The sequence below is a fragment of the Myxine glutinosa genome, chromosome 10 (genome assembly GCF_964187855.1).
Source record: "Myxine glutinosa chromosome 10, kmMyxGlut1.1, whole genome shotgun sequence".
In the NCBI taxonomy this organism is placed as follows: Eukaryota; Metazoa; Chordata; class Myxini; order Myxiniformes; family Myxinidae; genus Myxine; species Myxine glutinosa.
The window spans coordinates 104,092,292-104,109,708 of NC_136270.1; the positions used below are offsets into that span (position 1 = coordinate 104,092,292).

At 46.9% G+C, this 17,417-nt stretch overlaps 1 protein-coding gene across 12 annotated transcripts in view; it reads right to left on the reverse strand.

Moving 5' to 3' along the window:
• LOC137417105 (solute carrier family 15 member 2) overlaps positions 1-17,417 on the reverse strand; it is a 450,049-nt gene that overhangs the window by 155,755 nt on the left and 276,877 nt on the right. For 11 of the 12 annotated variants that reach the window (XM_078785954.1, XM_078785950.1, XM_078785959.1 and 8 more), the window contains 2 exons: positions 16,182-16,322; positions 8,843-8,889 (listed from right to left, as the gene is read on the reverse strand). In XM_078785954.1, the coding sequence (XP_078642080.1) occupies positions 8,843-8,889; positions 16,182-16,322 (188 nt within the window). Of the gene's footprint in view, positions 1-8,842; positions 8,890-11,499; positions 11,599-16,181; positions 16,323-17,417 lie in introns of those variants that run through there. The other variant, XM_078785962.1, reaches the window with a different exon arrangement.

A 17,417-nucleotide genomic window follows, 5' to 3' on the forward strand; every position in this document is an offset into this window, starting at 1 on the left:
GCCACCCTCACTGCTTCGCTCTCCTCTTGTCCCTCAATTTGGTCCTGGATCGACCCTGCCTCACTCTCCTCTACCGGAACCCAGCCGTCTTGATCTGCCATAGCGCGACTTTCAAAATTCGGGTTTTTATTCTTGTAAAACAAAATCAAATTTCGCCGTTAATAATTTCGAGCGTGTGAAACGCGCTCCGGGTCCAATCCCACTTCCCGACACCAATTGTTACGGACACGACTTAGATGTTATGATGGGCCGAGCGGAATGGCCGCCGTGTTCGCACAGTTTACCCGATTACACTCGAATGTTGGCCGAATCGCGCTACGCTAGATCAATGAAGGAAAGGACACAACGGCTGGGATTAAGGCAACGACACAAGGGGTACAGTTCTCAAGACCTCCGGAGGAGGATATAATATTGGTTATGCAGAACGGTTAGATTACATGGCAAGAGGTAAAGCACAGCAAGACGGGCACTTAGACACAGTCTTATCTTATTCCCGACAGACCACAGACAAACGGGACAAGACTGACTCACACAGGGATTGATGGCAAGGAAGGGCAGGCAGTCGATAGCTCAAGGTGCACCTTGGCTCAGGGGCAGAATCGACCCGGTCCGGTCTAGAGATGCGGGTAGGTATCGTCGCGCTGGAGGTGGCGTCCGTTTCTCTCCAAGCTGAGGCGCATCTGACGTCACCTCCGTCTTCCTGCGCATGCCCAGCGGGGAGTGACACGCCCTCGGCTCGTTAGCTCCGCCCCAGATGGAATCGGTCCGCCGCTTCTTATTGGGTGCGGGGGGTTACCGGGCTCCGCCCTTGACGAGGATCTGACAGTGAGCCCCTGCGTGGTAACCCCGTCGGAGCACATGTTCAATGGCGGCTAACCAAGCCGGAGTGAGGACGCGCACTCCCCGCGCCGCCGCCGCTGTTGTTGTTGTTGGTGTTGTTGTTCCATGAGGAAGAGATGCGGGGAGGTATTGGGAGGTCCTAAACTTACTAATGGTGCCATACAATCACATTCTGGTGCAACGAAGAGTCAGAATTAATGGAAACGAGTCCTTAACTGACATAGACTAAGAATAACTAGCAAGATGTCCTATAGTTGTCTACGTGAGATGCGGTGAACCTGGGTGCGACATTTAATGGGGGAAATAGGGGAAGGTCGGTTCTACAGAGTGTTGTTTACAGACAATGGGACTAGGGAATGGGGGATTGGGGATAGTTGGGGAGTATTGGGGAAATAGGGGAATATTTACAAGCGGATATGGATGGAGGCCAAATCCCATATCCGCAACAATATTGTTACTGACACGACTTTGATGTTAAAGTGGGCCGAGCGGAATGGCCGTCGTGTCCGCACAAATTACCCGACTATACTCGACGTTGACGAAGTCGCGCGATGCTGGCTCAATAAGAAAAAGAAGACACCCGGCTGGATTACAATAACACAATACGACACCAGGGGTTCAGTTCTCAAGACCTCCGGAGGAGGTTATATTAAGGCGGAAGGTTAGATTACAACTCCAAGAGGGACAGCATAGAAAGACAAGCACTTAGACACACTCTTATATTAACCCCGGACAGACGACAGATAAACGGGACAAAAGGCTGACTCACACGGGGGTTGATGAAAAGGACAGCGGGTATCGATGGCTCAAGGTGCACTCTTGGCTCAAGGCAGAATCGACTCGGTCCGGTCCAGAGATGCAGGGAGGTCACAGCGCTCGGAAGGCGACGTTCTTTCTCCAAGCTGAGGCGCATCTGACTCAGCGCTCGCAGGTGGCTTTCCTTCTCCAAGCTGGGTGCGCATCTGACTCAGCGCTCGCAGGTGGCTTTCCTTCTCCAAGCTGGGTGCGCATCTGACTCAGCGCTCGCAGGTGGCTTTCCTTCTCCAAGCTGGGTGCGCATCTGACTCAGCGCTCGCAGGTGGCTTTCCTTCTCCAAGCTGGGTGCGCATCTCTCGTCACATCCGGCGCGTGGCCGCGTATATCCGGCGGGGAGTGACACGCCCTCGGCTCGTTAGCTCCGCCTCGTGGAATCGGCACGTTGCTTCTCATTGGGTGCGTGCGGGGGGTTTACCAGGCTCCGCCCTTGACGAGGAGCTGACAAGGAGCCCCTTCGTGGTAACCCCGTGGAGCGCATGGTCTGGAGCTAATCGAGCCGGTGGGAGGACGCATCCTCCCCCGCTCCGCCGCCATCTCCTCTGTTGTTGTTGTAATTGTTGGGGAAGAAGATGGAAGGAGGTATGGGAAAGGTCCTAAACTCACTACTGATGCCATATAATCACATTCTGGTGCAACGAAGAGTCATAATTAATGGAAACGAGGCCTTAACTGACATAGATTAAGAATAACTAGGAAGATGTCCGAAAGTTGTCTACGTGTGGTGCGGTGGACCTGGGCACGACATTTAATGGGGGAAGAAGGGGAAGGTCGGCTCTACTGATTGTTATTTACATGCAATGGGACTAGGGAATGGGGGATTGGGGAAAGTTGGGGAGTATTGGAGAAAATAGGGGAATATTTACAAGCGGATATGGAGGCCAAATTCCATATTCGCAACATTGCACCCTTCTCTACCCTCGGGGCGTCCCGACCCGATAAATTTTTACCTACTTTAGAGTGGCACGCAATGTAGTTCCCTCTACTATTAACTCTACCCTGAGTGCGACAGTTTTACAGATATTCACAAATGAGTAAATATGTCCCCCTGCGACGTTGCACCCTTCTCCTCACAGAAACACACCCACAGGATAACCGAATCCGGAAAGAATTCTCAAACTAAACATACAGCCGGTAGGGAGCATTATTTACAAGACTACGCTGCTATTTACACTACGATCCAGGACCTGTTTTTGGAGGAACACATGCAGATGTTATGCATAGAGAGAGAGCGCGCTTGCCAACATCGATACACCAACCCACGAGTGCTCTGTGGCCGACGGCCTTTAATAACGTGCAGAGCACCCTTCCCGAGCATCAACAGCACCACCCCACCACCAATCGGTGCAGTCACCATTGTTCATTGGAATAAAAATAAATTCGACAACCCCTAACCCTGCAGGTGTCTCTTGCTCTTCTTGTGGTGCACTTGGTGGTGTTAACTATTAGTGGTTCACCTGTATGGCATAGGTGCCACGTTGATCCATAGGTCCATCCCCGGGTGGTGCTTGGCCGCAAACGAACTGCGGTCCATTGTGGGTGGCCACAAACATTGCGGTCCATATGGTGTATCGATCCCGGCAGCAAACAGCGAAAGTGCAGGCCCACAACTGCGCAGCCAGCACCTCTCTCTCCTCTCTCTCTACCCCAAAGCCAGATCCTCGGAGGTGGGAGACAAAAGAAGAAACAAGTGAGTAAGGTGGTAAGGGCGCAAAAGTGCACGCAATGTAAGGTGATGCACACTGGGGGCACATGGGAACCAGGTGAGACAGGTACGTTCCTATCGTACGCCCCCCCCCCCACCAGGTAACCTACATGGCCCCTCCCTTACCCCTTACTGTATCCACACAACACAACACTACCCATAAACATCTACTTTACAAATCAACAAACATCCCTACTGTCTTCCCCGTTCCTCCCATAAACCAAATTCGTCTTCTCTCCCTCCTAACCAATCAAATTTGCCATTTTCAACTCTCATCAAAATTTGCCATTTTCAACTCAACATCAAAATTTGCCATTACCAATTCATCATCAGTCCCTCCTAGGGAGGGAGAGATGGAATCACCCCAATGTCTCATCCACGTCGTGATGCGTCTCACAAATCCTCACAGCAATCTCATTTCCTGCACAAAACAAAGAAAACACAGGTGTGGAGTCATCATCATCACCACAGGTAAGTGGCTGCGTATGGTGCGACAGGTTCTTCAATCCTAACTATTTCCTAAATGACTTTAACAACTTTACACTACCCGGGGTCTCTCTCCGGCCAAACCATTGGCCCTCTTACACTATGGGTTCTAAAAACCAATTCCCATTGGCCAAACTGTGGTGCTTTTCAATTTGGGGTCTCACTCCCCCGATTCATCTCCCGGTGCCCTCGCACAATTTCTGGGCTGTGGCGTGTACCTCTCCCAGTGGGTCTACCCACCTGCACACCTCCACCACTGCAGTTGCCTCCGAGCTTACCTGCTCCTTACCCTAACCTAACTACCAGGGGAAGGCCCTCTGGCTCTCTCCCCACTCCGTGCCCTCTCTGGCACTGGGCTGCCCGATCCACACCCGGGATCCTCAGGCACCCACTCACAACTACTGGCTCCCAGATCCCACCTGCGGCCTCACCTGGCCGACATCCTCACAGTGGTGGAGTGCCCAACCAACTACACACACTAACAGGCTACACGCCCAGCCATTTCCACAACACTAATGCACCCATTCACAACACCATTCTGCAACCGCACCACAAATGCCAATATCCAATCACAATTTACCTGTACCCTCTACCTAACACTTACACTACCCGCCCCGGGTATTCGTGAAAGGGGGTCCACTCTTCCCCCATCCACACCTTCGCACCATGCACACCACTCCGTACCACTTACTCCAACTCTCTCCACACACCTGTACCTGCACACCTGTGCTCTCACACCTGGTGCCACCTGCACCCTTCTCTCCCCAAGCGCATTCGCGCTGATCCACAACACTCACTACTCATACACTGCTCCACACACCTGTCCAGTTGCACACCTGTGCAATCACACCTGTTCAATCCTCACACACACAGCATCATCTCAGCTAACTACTCCCTTCTGAAACTTGCGCTTCCCAGTCGTCCCTTTAACTATTGCGCTCCCTCGTCATTATAATCCACACTAATCTACCTGCGTCCCCACTACAGGTATCAGTCACTAACTAACCTTAACGTTACCTACTGTCATCTTCGCTAGATCCCTACACACAATATCCTAACCCACCCGGGCTAGTTTTCACTGCCATACACCCCATAAGCTATAGCTCCTTTGCCCCCATGCACCTGTCCGTCACACACCTTTCTCGCGCACACTCTCCCGTCACACCCTCTGTAACACTCACCACAGCACGCTTCCATGTGCTCCCTCGCACACGCGCTACGACCGACTCATTCTCGCCAGCACCCTCACTCCTTGGCACACACTTTTTCCTCACACACCCCAGAGTCGGACTTTCTTGCACACCTCCTCTTTCGCACACCAGACCTGTCGCACACTTCACCAACGGCCTCTCACGAACACCCGGGTCCATCTCGACCCCCAAGCTTCTTAAATCCCCTGGCGCATCATACGCACGACCATATTGGTCACCACTTACACCGGGTCCTCTTCCTCTTCGCTTCTCCTCCATCACCTGCGAATCCCTCATTCGGTTAATGAGCACATCATCACGATCCAAACACAGACTTTGGACCAATTCTTTTATCTCCTCTTTTATTTCTTTCTTATCCCCTCTCCGTCGCTTCTTAATTTCGCTCATCCCTTCTTCCACTTCTTCTAGTTTCTGCTTCACCTCTTTCATTCCCCGGTACGTCTCCTCAAGCTCGTCCTCCAAGGCTACCTTGACCGTTTCCAGGTGCGTCCTCACCTGCCGGTCCTTCGTCTCCATTACCTCTATCACCTCGTCCAACCTCGTTGTCAGTCCCTCACGTACCGTCTGACACTGCCTCTTTGTCGCTATCAAGTCGTTTTTTATGTCGTTTTGTGTCGCTTTTAACCCTCCTAATACCGCAGTGTTCCTTTGAACCTGCTCCACTAACTTAGTTTGTCCCTCTGTCAGCTGCTCCACCTCCTGCGTCAGGTCCTCTATGCCCCCTTGCAATTTTACAGTCCCCTTTCTCACCTCCTTCTCCATGTGCTCCTTACAGTGCCTCACCTCCTCGCGCACTCCTCCGACCTCCTCACTCACTCCTCTTCTGATCTGCTCTCCCATCACTTGCATCTCCTGCCCAGATGCCACCCTCATCTGCTCCATTTCCTCCCTGTGAGCATCCAGTTTGGTTTCTACCCCCATTCTGACCCCCTCTATCTGCTGCTCCATTTGTTTAACTTCCCTTTCCGCTTGGTCCCTCATGTCCCTCAATTTGCCTTCCATACTGTTTTCTAACCCCTCTAACCCATTTTTCACTCCCTCTATTTGATTCTCTTGAGCGGCCATTCTGTTTTCTACCCCCGTTAACCCATGTTTCACTCCCTCTATCTGATTCTCTTGAGCGGCCATTCTGTTTTCTACCCCCATTAACCCATTTCTCACCTCTTTTATCCCGTTGTCTAACCCCTCAAAATTATTGTCTAACCTCCCAAATTTCTTGTCTAACTCCTCAAAATTATTGTCTAACCCCTCACTGGTACCCCTCGCTTCGTCCCTCATTACCCCCATTTGGTTTCCCATCCCTTTGAAATTATCGTCTGTTTTTACCATAAAGGCCATCATCTGTTTCATAAACAGGTTCCAATTCATTGGCATCTCGGGTTCGGCTACCGCGACCACGGCCGCGGCTAAATTTGGTGCCGCTACACCCACGTGCGCGACCACGCTATTTTGCGACCCTGCCGCCCTCACTGCTTCGCTCTCCTCGCGTCCCTCAATTTGGTCCTGGACCGACCCTGCTTCACTCTCCCCTACCGGACCCCAGCCGTCTTGATCCGCCATAGCGCGACTTGCAAAATTCGAGTTTCGTAAAACAAATACAAATTTCGCCGTTATAATTTCGCGCGGGAAACGCGCTCCGAATCGATTCTACTTGTTACCAATTTGGGCCTAATAAATTTAGTCCCGGGTTCGAATTCCACTCCTCGACACCAATTGTTACTGACACGACTTTGATGTTAAAGTGGGCCGAGCGGAATGGCCGTCGTGTCCGCACAAATTACCCGACTATACTCGACGTTGACGAAGTCGCGCGATGCTGGCTCAATAAGAAAAAGAAGACACCCGGCTGGATTACAATAACACAATACGACACCAGGGGTTCAGTTCTCAAGACCTCCGGAGGAGGTTATATTAAGGCGGAAGGTTAGATTACAACTCCAAGAGGGACAGCATAGAAAGACAAGCACTTAGACACACTCTTATATTAACCCCGGACAGACGACAGATAAACGGGACAAAAGGCTGACTCACACGGGGGTTGATGAAAAGGACAGCGGGTATCGATGGCTCAAGGTGCACTCTTGGCTCAAGGCAGAATCGACTCGGTCCGGTCCAGAGATGCAGGGAGGTCACAGCGCTCGGAAGGCGACGTTCTTTCTCCAAGCTGAGGCGCATCTGACTCAGCGCTCGCAGGTGGCTTTCCTTCTCCAAGCTGGGTGCGCATCTGACTCAGCGCTCGCAGGTGGCTTTCCTTCTCCAAGCTGGGTGCGCATCTGACTCAGCGCTCGCAGGTGGCTTTCCTTCTCCAAGCTGGGTGCGCATCTGACTCAGCGCTCGCAGGTGGCTTTCCTTCTCCAAGCTGGGTGCGCATCTCTCGTCACATCCGGCGCGTGGCCGCGTATATCCGGCGGGGAGTGACACGCCCTCGGCTCGTTAGCTCCGCCTCGTGGAATCGGCACGTTGCTTCTCATTGGGTGCGTGCGGGGGGTTTACCAGGCTCCGCCCTTGACGAGGAGCTGACAAGGAGCCCCTTCGTGGTAACCCCGTGGAGCGCATGGTCTGGAGCTAATCGAGCCGGTGGGAGGACGCATCCTCCCCCGCTCCGCCGCCATCTCCTCTGTTGTTGTTGTAATTGTTGGGGAAGAAGATGGAAGGAGGTATGGGAAAGGTCCTAAACTCACTACTGATGCCATATAATCACATTCTGGTGCAACGAAGAGTCATAATTAATGGAAACGAGGCCTTAACTGACATAGATTAAGAATAACTAGGAAGATGTCCGAAAGTTGTCTACGTGTGGTGCGGTGGACCTGGGCACGACATTTAATGGGGGAAGAAGGGGAAGGTCGGCTCTACTGATTGTTATTTACATGCAATGGGACTAGGGAATGGGGGATTGGGGAAAGTTGGGGAGTATTGGAGAAAATAGGGGAATATTTACAAGCGGATATGGAGGCCAAATTCCATATTCGCAACAATATATTGCATGATTGTATTTTACAGGATGATGCCAGAGATCTGATTGTTATTAAACCTACCTATGGGACAAAGTTGTGGATTTGATTCATTCTCACAACACGTATGTTTGTAAGATATTGAGTTATAAGTGACATGTCACTGTGTCTAGCAGACAGAAAGTAACTGCGTTTGATGTCTCAAAATGTGGCGCTGCTTTGTGTGGAGACTGGCGGTTCAGTTTCTGAAGGCGTGGTTTGGCTAAAAGGCGGTGCTTGTGACGCTGCGGGAGAGGAGGGAAGGCGTGGCTTGTAGAATAAACGGTGCTTATGACCCACAGACACAAACTCAGCTATATATATATATATGATGCATTAATTGGAATTATACATAGTACCTGGCTCTCTTTTTCCGAACTCCTTCCGCACAAGGTGTGGGTCCCTCATCAAGTGCACAATAACACAGCAGAAGGACTTCGTGGATGTTTTTGAAAAAATCTTTGTTCATTTTATGGATATAAATTGAAATCTCTCATAAGTAAAGGTTTAATTATACACCTAGTGTTAAAATACCTGTATTATCTTCATAAGAACTTAAATTTTAACATCAATAATTTTACGTCAATTTATCTATTTTCAGAATCCTTTTGTCACATTTAAATTAATCCAAATAGCAAGAAAAGAAAAGTTTCATATGAATGAGAAACACTCCGACTGGCTGTATAATACAATCTGTGCAGATTTCTGCCCAGCAAGCAGTCCTGGCTAAAATCAAAACATCGTCGTTCAGGTTGGGGTGCCACGCTTTGATTTATATATGTCATTTTTCCTACCTCACATGGGCTTTGCTGCCTTTTGGCTTCTTGTTAAGGTCGGTGATCTGTAAAACATCATGCAGGAGGACATTCATGACATGACTATGACTTTACAACAATATGTGCATAAGAAAGGTACTGGGCTGAAAGGGTCAAAATCCCAAGGAAAAATGGAGCCCAGCTGATGATCAGGGCAGTCAGAAAATCTTTCAATTGCTTACAGGTAAACAAAGTTATGACTTGAGAAGAACAACTATTTTGAGTTTTGCAATTAAGACAAGTGTAGAGTGTTGTCCGATGAGTATCATTGACATCTGTTTAATAAATTAGATTTGTGAGGAACGTAACGATGAAATAAAAGAGAACATGGGCGGGAAAAAAACTAACAATTGTGAGAAAGTGTGGAAACATCTTCAGATTAATTGATGATTTACAGTCGTGGCCAAATATATTGGCACCCTTGAAGTTTTTTTTTCAAATAATGCACCATTTATTCCAAATAATGCACCAAATAATGCACCAAAGAAAATTGTTGAAATTTAAAAATATTTTGGTGTCCACATACGTATTTATTTGGTTTGCAGTGGAACAAAACAAAAAAAGGTGAAAAATTACCAAATTCTAGCTTATTCCACACAGATATCTTAAAATGGCCTGGACAATATTTTTGGCACCTTTTAGAAGTTGTTAGAAATAATTAGATTTCAAGCAGGTGATTCTCCTTTACTATGGAATTGAACTCACCTGTGGTGAGTTGCAGGTGCCTGCAATATCTCTGGTCATAGTCAAGATGTGGCCTTGAATGGGTTTCTCTCATCTCCCCTTCCTGTTCAGGCTGGAGTTCCCCAAGGCAGTGTTCTGGGCCCTGTGCTTTTTCTAGTCTTCATCAATGATCTCTCTGACTCTCTTGAAAATCCTCTCTATCTCTTTGCTGATGACTCCACTCTCTGCCGCTCCATTCCTCATCCCTCAGATTGGCAGTCTGCAGCCTCCTCACTCTCTGCAGACCTGGACAAAATCACAGACTGGTCAAACAAGTGGAACATGTCTTTCAATCCTGACAAATCTCACACTCTCATTATGTCTCTCAGAAAAGACCGACTGGAAAACCCTCCCATCCACTTTCTCAACAATCCTCTCCAAGAAGTTCTGTCGCTCAGCTTTTGGGTCTCACTATTTGCCATGATCTTTCTTGGGAAAACCACATTTCCAAGCTGGCCTCCAAAGCCAGTCGCCGACTGGGCATCCTCCGTCGTGCGAAGTCCTTCCTTGGCACACCTGAGCTCATCACCACATACAAGGCTTTCATCCACAGCTCAATGGAATACTGTTCTCCCCTCTGGGCCGGTGCTCCTGCATGACACCTAGCTCGGCTTCACACTGTTGAAACCAAAGCGTTCAGAATCATTGGAATCTCCCGTGATGAAGCTAACTCCGAGGGCCTTTTACTCACTCACCGCAGGCAGGTTGGTGGTCTTTCTGTCTTCTACCGACTCCTCTCCGGCCTTGCTCCGCCAGCTCTCTCTGTGCTTTGTACCCCAAATATTCCGACAGGTCGCACAAGATCTGCCAGCAACCCTCTTCTGGTGAAACTGCCAAAATCAAGACTCTCTGCTCACCTTCACTCCTTCATTCCTCTTTACTCCCGCCTCTGGAACAAACTCCCTCACTCTCTTCAATCCCAATCCTCCCTCCAGGTCTTTAAAACAGCTGTTCACCACCATCTCTTATCTTTCCCCATTCAAAACCTTGATCTCTTCTACCCTCGTTAATTCACCCCCTGATCCACTTTTATTGAAATACCGACTTCTTTCCTGGAAGTTCTCGTAGAGACCATGTGTTTTATACCTCTCCCACCCTCCATCCTCCCCCCCCGCCCGCCTTCCCATGCCTCCTCGCCCCAAGCCCTCTCCCTCCCACAGATCTTCCGATGTCCCTGCTCTCAAATGTTGTACTTGTGTGCTTCCCTCTCTCTCCCAATCTTGTCTCCCGCTCCCTTTATTGTATGTTTTGTGTGTCCGTTTTTTTTTGTGATTGATGGTAGCTCTTACACGAGCCTTGATCTTGTACACACACACAAAAAAAAAAACTCTTTTGGGGGGGAGGGGTCAAATCTGGACCCACTTTGACCTTAGGTAGACCCCCTTCGCCACCAATTTTTTTAATACTGTGAACAAACTTTGGTGCATCATGGGTGGTGAACATTGTGGTCAGGTTTCATCCAAATCGTGTGTGTAGTTTCAGAGAAGTTCTGAGTGTTTACATCCAGCCTGACTCACTGCCTGCCTGACTGACAGACACCACGTGATGCTAATACCTCCCCTATGCACTAATTTGGGTCATGCTGATCCTATGTAGCAAGTCTGGATGTAATCGGCCCATAACTGTAAGAGAAGTAGCACGACAACGAAACACACACTGGTCCGTGAATTACAGTAAGGATACAGCAATTTTACTCAAAAGGAAATCTCCAGGACAGAGGTCAACAAAACACAAATGGTTATTACTTAAAATTATGAAAATAATAAACAAGGCAGAAACAAAAGTATACAAGGAGGAAGAGAAAGTGAGATTATAAGTAGGAAAGAGGAACAGAAAGGAACTAAGAAAATAAGGAAAGCTGGTGAAATGATGGATTCATCAGCTCTCTTAGGATTTAGAACATATTTTGAAACCTTTTCTCTTCTACTTGTTGTTATTCCACAACTCCATCTGGGGGCATCAAGTCACATGTGGCCAAGTCGGGAAAGTTTCTGTAACCAAGACTTTATAAGCTGACAAAACAGCACACCCAGGGGAGGAAGTCAGAATTTGTCCACTCGACTTACACACAACATCTACTCTTTCCAAACGTGCAATTGGATAATTAATGTCCACAACTGAATTCCAGCAGAATGAGACAGCAGCTGTCACGGCATCCTATTCATAAGATAGCATGCTCATTGCTGCAATCAAAGCACCAGTACAACAGTTTATAGTGAGGCTAGGAATCAAACCGAGAGGAGACAGCTCAATGGTGACGATTTATCAATGTTTGTGCCATCCTCGGATAGAGGTCAAACTGGTCGTCCGATACAGCATTAGTTGGTGGAAGTTCAATATCCCATGCTGTCCTTCACGAAGAGGAGGTGAGCTATCTCTTCTTCTTCTATTGTTTGCAGCATAAGGCAGCGAGTAGCATCATGACTCATAAGGCTGCAAATAGCATCATGACTCGTAAGGCTGCGAGTAAAATAAGGCTGTGAGTAGAATCAAGACTCATAAGGCTGCAAGTCGCATCATGACTCATAAGGTTGCAAATAGCATCATGACTCATAAGGCTGCGAATAGCATCATGACTCATAAGGCTGCGAATGGCATCATGAGTCATAAGGCTGGAAGTAGCATCATGACTCATATGGCTGCAAGTGGCATCATGACTCATAAGGATGCAAATAGCATCATGAATCATAAGGCTGTGAGTAGCCTCACGACTCATATGGCTGCAAATAGCATCATGACTCATAAGGCTGCAAATAGCATCATGACTCATAAGGCTGCAAATAGCATCATGACTCATAAGGCTGTGAGTGCCATCATGACTCATGAGGCTGCAAGTGGCATCATGACTTGTAAGGCTGCGAGTGGCATCATGACTCATAAGGCTGCAAATAGAATCATTACTCATAAGACTGTGAGTAGCATCATGACTCGTAAGGCTGCAAATAGCATCATTACTCATCAGGCTGCTGATAGCATTATGACTCATAAGGCTGGAAATAGCATCATGACTCATAAGGCTGTGAGTAGCATCATGACTCATAAGGCTGCAAATAGCATCATGACTCATAAGGCTGCAAATAGCATCATGACTCATAAGGCTGTGAGTGCCATCATGACTCATGAGGCTGCAAGTGGCATTATGACTTGTAAGGCTGCGAGTGGCATCATGACTCATAAGGCTGCAAATAGAATCATTACTCATAAGACTGTGAGTAGCATCATGACTCGTAAGGCTGCAAATAGCATCATGACCCATAAGAGGCTGCAAGTAGCATCATAGCTCATAAGGATGCAAGTAGAATCATGACTCATAAGGCTGTGAGTAGCATCATGGCTCATAAGGCTGTGAGTAGCATCATGACTCATAAGGCTGCGAGTGGCATCATGACCCATAAGAGGCTGCAAGTAGCATCATAGCTCATAAGGATGCAAGTAGTATCATGACTCATAAGGCTGTGAGTAGCATCATGGCTCATAAGGCTGCGAGTATCGTCATGACTCATAAGGCTGCGAGTGGCATATTGACTCATAAGGCTGCGAGTGGCATCATGACTCATAAGGCTGCGAGTAGCATCATGACTTGTAAGGCTGCGAGTGGCATCATGACTCATAAGGCTGCAAATAGAATCATTACTCATAAGACTGTGAGTAGCATCATGACTCGTAAGGCTGCGAGTGGCATCATGACTCATAAGGCTGTGAGTAGCATCATGACTCATAAGGCTGCGAGTGGCATCATGACTCATCAGGCTGCGAGTAGCATCATGACCCATAAGAGGCTGCAAGTAGCATCATAGCTCATAAGGATGCAAGTAGAATCATGACTCATAAGGCTGTGAGTAGCATCATGGCTCATAAGGCTGCGAGTATCGTCATGACTCATAAGGCTGCGAGTGGCATATTGACTCATAAGGCTGCGAGTGGCATCATGACTCACAAGGCTGCGAGAAGAATCATGACTCATAAGGCTGCAAGTGGCATCATGACTCATAAGGCTGCGAGTGGCATCATGACTCATAAGGCTGCTAGTAGCATGACTCATAAGGCTGCGAGTAGAATCATGACTCATAAGGCTGTGAGTAGCATCATGACTCATAAGGCTGCAAGTCGCATCATGACTGATAAGGCTGTAAGTAGCATCATGACTCATAATGCTGCAAATAGCATTATTAACTCATAACGCTGCGAATGGCATCATGACTAATAATGCTGCATGTAGTATCATGAATCATAAGGCTGTGAGTAGCATCATGACTCAGAAGGCTGCAAGTCGCATCATAACTGATAAGGCTGCGAGTAGCATCATGACTCATAATGCTGCAAAGAGCATAATGACTCATAAGGCTGTGACTAGCATAATGACTCATAAGGCTGCAGGTCGCATCACAACTCATAAGGCTGCAAGTAGCATCATGACTCATAAGACTGCAAGTAGCATCATGACCCATAAGGCTGCGACTAGCATAATGACTCATAAGGCTGCAAGTCGCATCATGACTCATAAGGCTGCAAGTAGCATCATGACTCATAAGGCTGCGAGTGGCATCATGGCTCATAAGGCTGCAAGTAGCATCATGACTCATAAGACTGCAAGTAGCATCATGACCCATAAGGCTGCGACTAGCATAATGACTCATAAGGCTGCAAGTCGCATCATGACTCATAAGGCTGCAAGTAGCATCATGACTCATAAGGCTGCGAGTGGCATCATGACTCATAAGACTGTGAGTAGCATCATGACCCATAAGGCTGCATGTAGCATCATGACTCATAAGGATGCAAGTAGAATCATGACTCATAAGGCAGTGAGTAGCATCATGGCTCATAAGGCTGCGAGTGGCATATTGACTCATAAGGCTGCGAGTGGCATAATGACTCATAAGGCTGCAAGTCGCATCATGACTCATAAGGCTGCAAGTAGCATCATAACTCATAAGACTGCAAGTAGCATCATGACCCATAAGGCTGCGACTAGCATAATGACCCATAAGGCTGCAAGTCACATCATGACTCATAAGGCTGCAAGTCACATCATGACTCATAAGGCTGCAAGTAGCATCATGACTCACAAGACTGCAAGTAGCATCATGACCCATAAGGCTGCAAATGGCATCATGACTCATCAAGCTGTGAGTGCAAGTAGAATCATGACCCATAAGGCTGTGAATAGCATCATGACTCATAAGGCTGCGAATGGCATCATGACTCATAAAGCTGCAAGTAGTATCATGAATCATAAGGCTGTGAGTAGCATCATGACTCATAAGGCTGCAAGTCGCATCATGACTGATAAGGCTGCGAGTAGCATCATGACTCATAATGCTGCAAATAGCACACTGACTCATAACGCTGCAAGTGGCATCATGACTTATAAGGCTGCAAGTGGCATCATGACTCATAAAGCTGCAAGTAGTATCATGAATAATAAGGCTGCGACTAGCATAATGACTCATAAGGCTGCAAGTCGCATCATGACTCATAAGGCTGCAAGTAGCATCATGACTCATAAGACTGCGAGTAGCATCATGACCCATAAGGCTGCAAGTAGCATCATGACTCATAAGGATACAAGTAGAATCATGACTCATAAGGCTGTGAGTAGCATCATGGCTCATAAGGCTGTGAGTAGCATCATGGCTCATAAGGCTGTCAGTATCGTCATGACTCATAAGGCTGCGAGTGGCATATTGACTCATAAGGCTGCGTGTGGCATCATGACTCATAAGGCTGCGAGTAGCATCATGACTCATAAGGCTGCGAGTAGAATCATGACTCATAAGGCTGCAAGTGGCATCATGACTCATAAGGCTGCGAGTGGTATCATGACTCATGAGGCTGCGAGTAGCATGACTCATAAGGCTGCGAGTAGAATCATGACCCATAAGGCTGCAAGTAGCATCATGACCCATAAGGATGCAAGTAGAATCATGACTCATAAGGCTGTGAGTAGCATCATGGCTCATAAGGCTGCGAGCAGAATCATGACTCATACGGCTGTGAGTGGCATCTTGACTCATAAGGCTGCGAGTAGCATCATGACTCATAAGGCTGCGAGTAGAATCATGACTCATAAGGCTGCGAGTGGCATCATGACTCATAAGGCTGCGAGTGGCATCATGACTCATAAGGCTGCGAGTGGCATCATGACTCATGAGGCTGCGAGTAGAATCATGACTCGTAAGGCTGTGAGTGGCATCATGACTCATAAGGCTGCGAGTGGCATCATGGCTCATAAGGCTGCGAGTTATATTGTCATGTTATATTGTCTAGTCCCAGAGCTGCATAAGGCCCTCTGTAGGTTTGGAGAGGAATTTGGAATTTGGCCATGGTGCCAGCGAAAGCTCGTCTGCTCTTCGTCATCTTGCCTGCGTTTTAATCTCGGCTCAGTTACAGTCATCGTGGTGTTTTACAGGCAGCTCTGTGCATCACTGCATGCACACATATAACAAACACACACAAAACAAAATTTTTGTGTGCCATGAGCAAAAAAAAATTAAAACGTTTTTAAAATGAAGTACCATGAGCAAAACAAAAATTACTCGTAATATCCAAAAAATAATTAAAATAATCTCAGACACAAGGACACAACACAAACCTGATTGCAGGTTAAGTTTTCTGTGATTAGCAGAGTGAAGGACTTTTCATGATAAGCAGTTGCGGAGCAATTCGCAGTTTCATTCAGCTTCATGGTAAATACTTTTCCATCTTGGGACTGATGCGTGCCATAATTGCTAACCTGAAATAAAATTACACACATTAAATAATAATCACGCCATAATAGCAATCCTTCAAAGTACTACATTCATCATCATAATCATCATCATTATATGGAAGTAAAAGTTTATTCTGTTTAAGCTTCCGATTGCTCCATCAATAGGATTGGTATGTCACAACTACTTAAAATATTTGAATATAATTTATTGTGAGGTTGTTGTGTAGTCAGGGTAAAATTTGATGAGAGGAGGAACAGTTTGTCCAACCTGCTCTTTTGCATACTAGGTCGAGGCTCATGTAAGAGCTAAAATAAACTGTCTTAAATAATTGAATAATCAAATTTAATTAAATAATAGAAAATAATAATAATAAGATAAAGCAATAATAAAATAAATAAAAAAATAATTAAATAATCTTAAATAATTTATCTTAAATAATTGAATAATAAAATTTAATTAAATAATAGAAAATAATAATAATAAGATAAAGCAATAATAAAATAAAATAAAAAATAATTAAATAATCTTAAATAATTTATCTTAAATATAATTGAAGTGATGGTGCAGTTACCATGAACTGAGGAATGCCATTCCATTTCTCAATTACTCTTTAGCTGAAATAGTTATTTTGTGGAGCCGTATAACTCCTCTCCTTAAACAACTTCAGAGTATATGGCCTCTAGTTGCTTGATATATCGCTGGAACAAAGACGTGCTCGGGATCCGTGGCTACTAACTAAGCCATTGATGATCTTGCAGACTTCAATCAGGTCTCCGCGTTGTCGCCTGGAGTAAAGGGACAACATGTCCAGTTCTCCTGGATCTTTCCTGATGTGCGAGTTGACTAAGTTCTGGTATGAGCTTTGTCTCTCTACATTGCACCATCTCTGTCTTATCTGCGTCTGCTTTAAATCTTGGATTCCAAATTTCATTTCCATATTCTAGGAGAGGACGGGCAGTAGAGTTGAAGAGGAGTGGGAAAGTTTCCATGGTGAAGTTGGAAGAAGTCCTCTTGATAAAACCCAACATCTGATTGGCCTTGTTGACACACAGCTACATGCCTGTGGAAAGTTCGTTCATTGTCTATAACAACACCAAGGTCCTTCTCCTCCTGTGTAA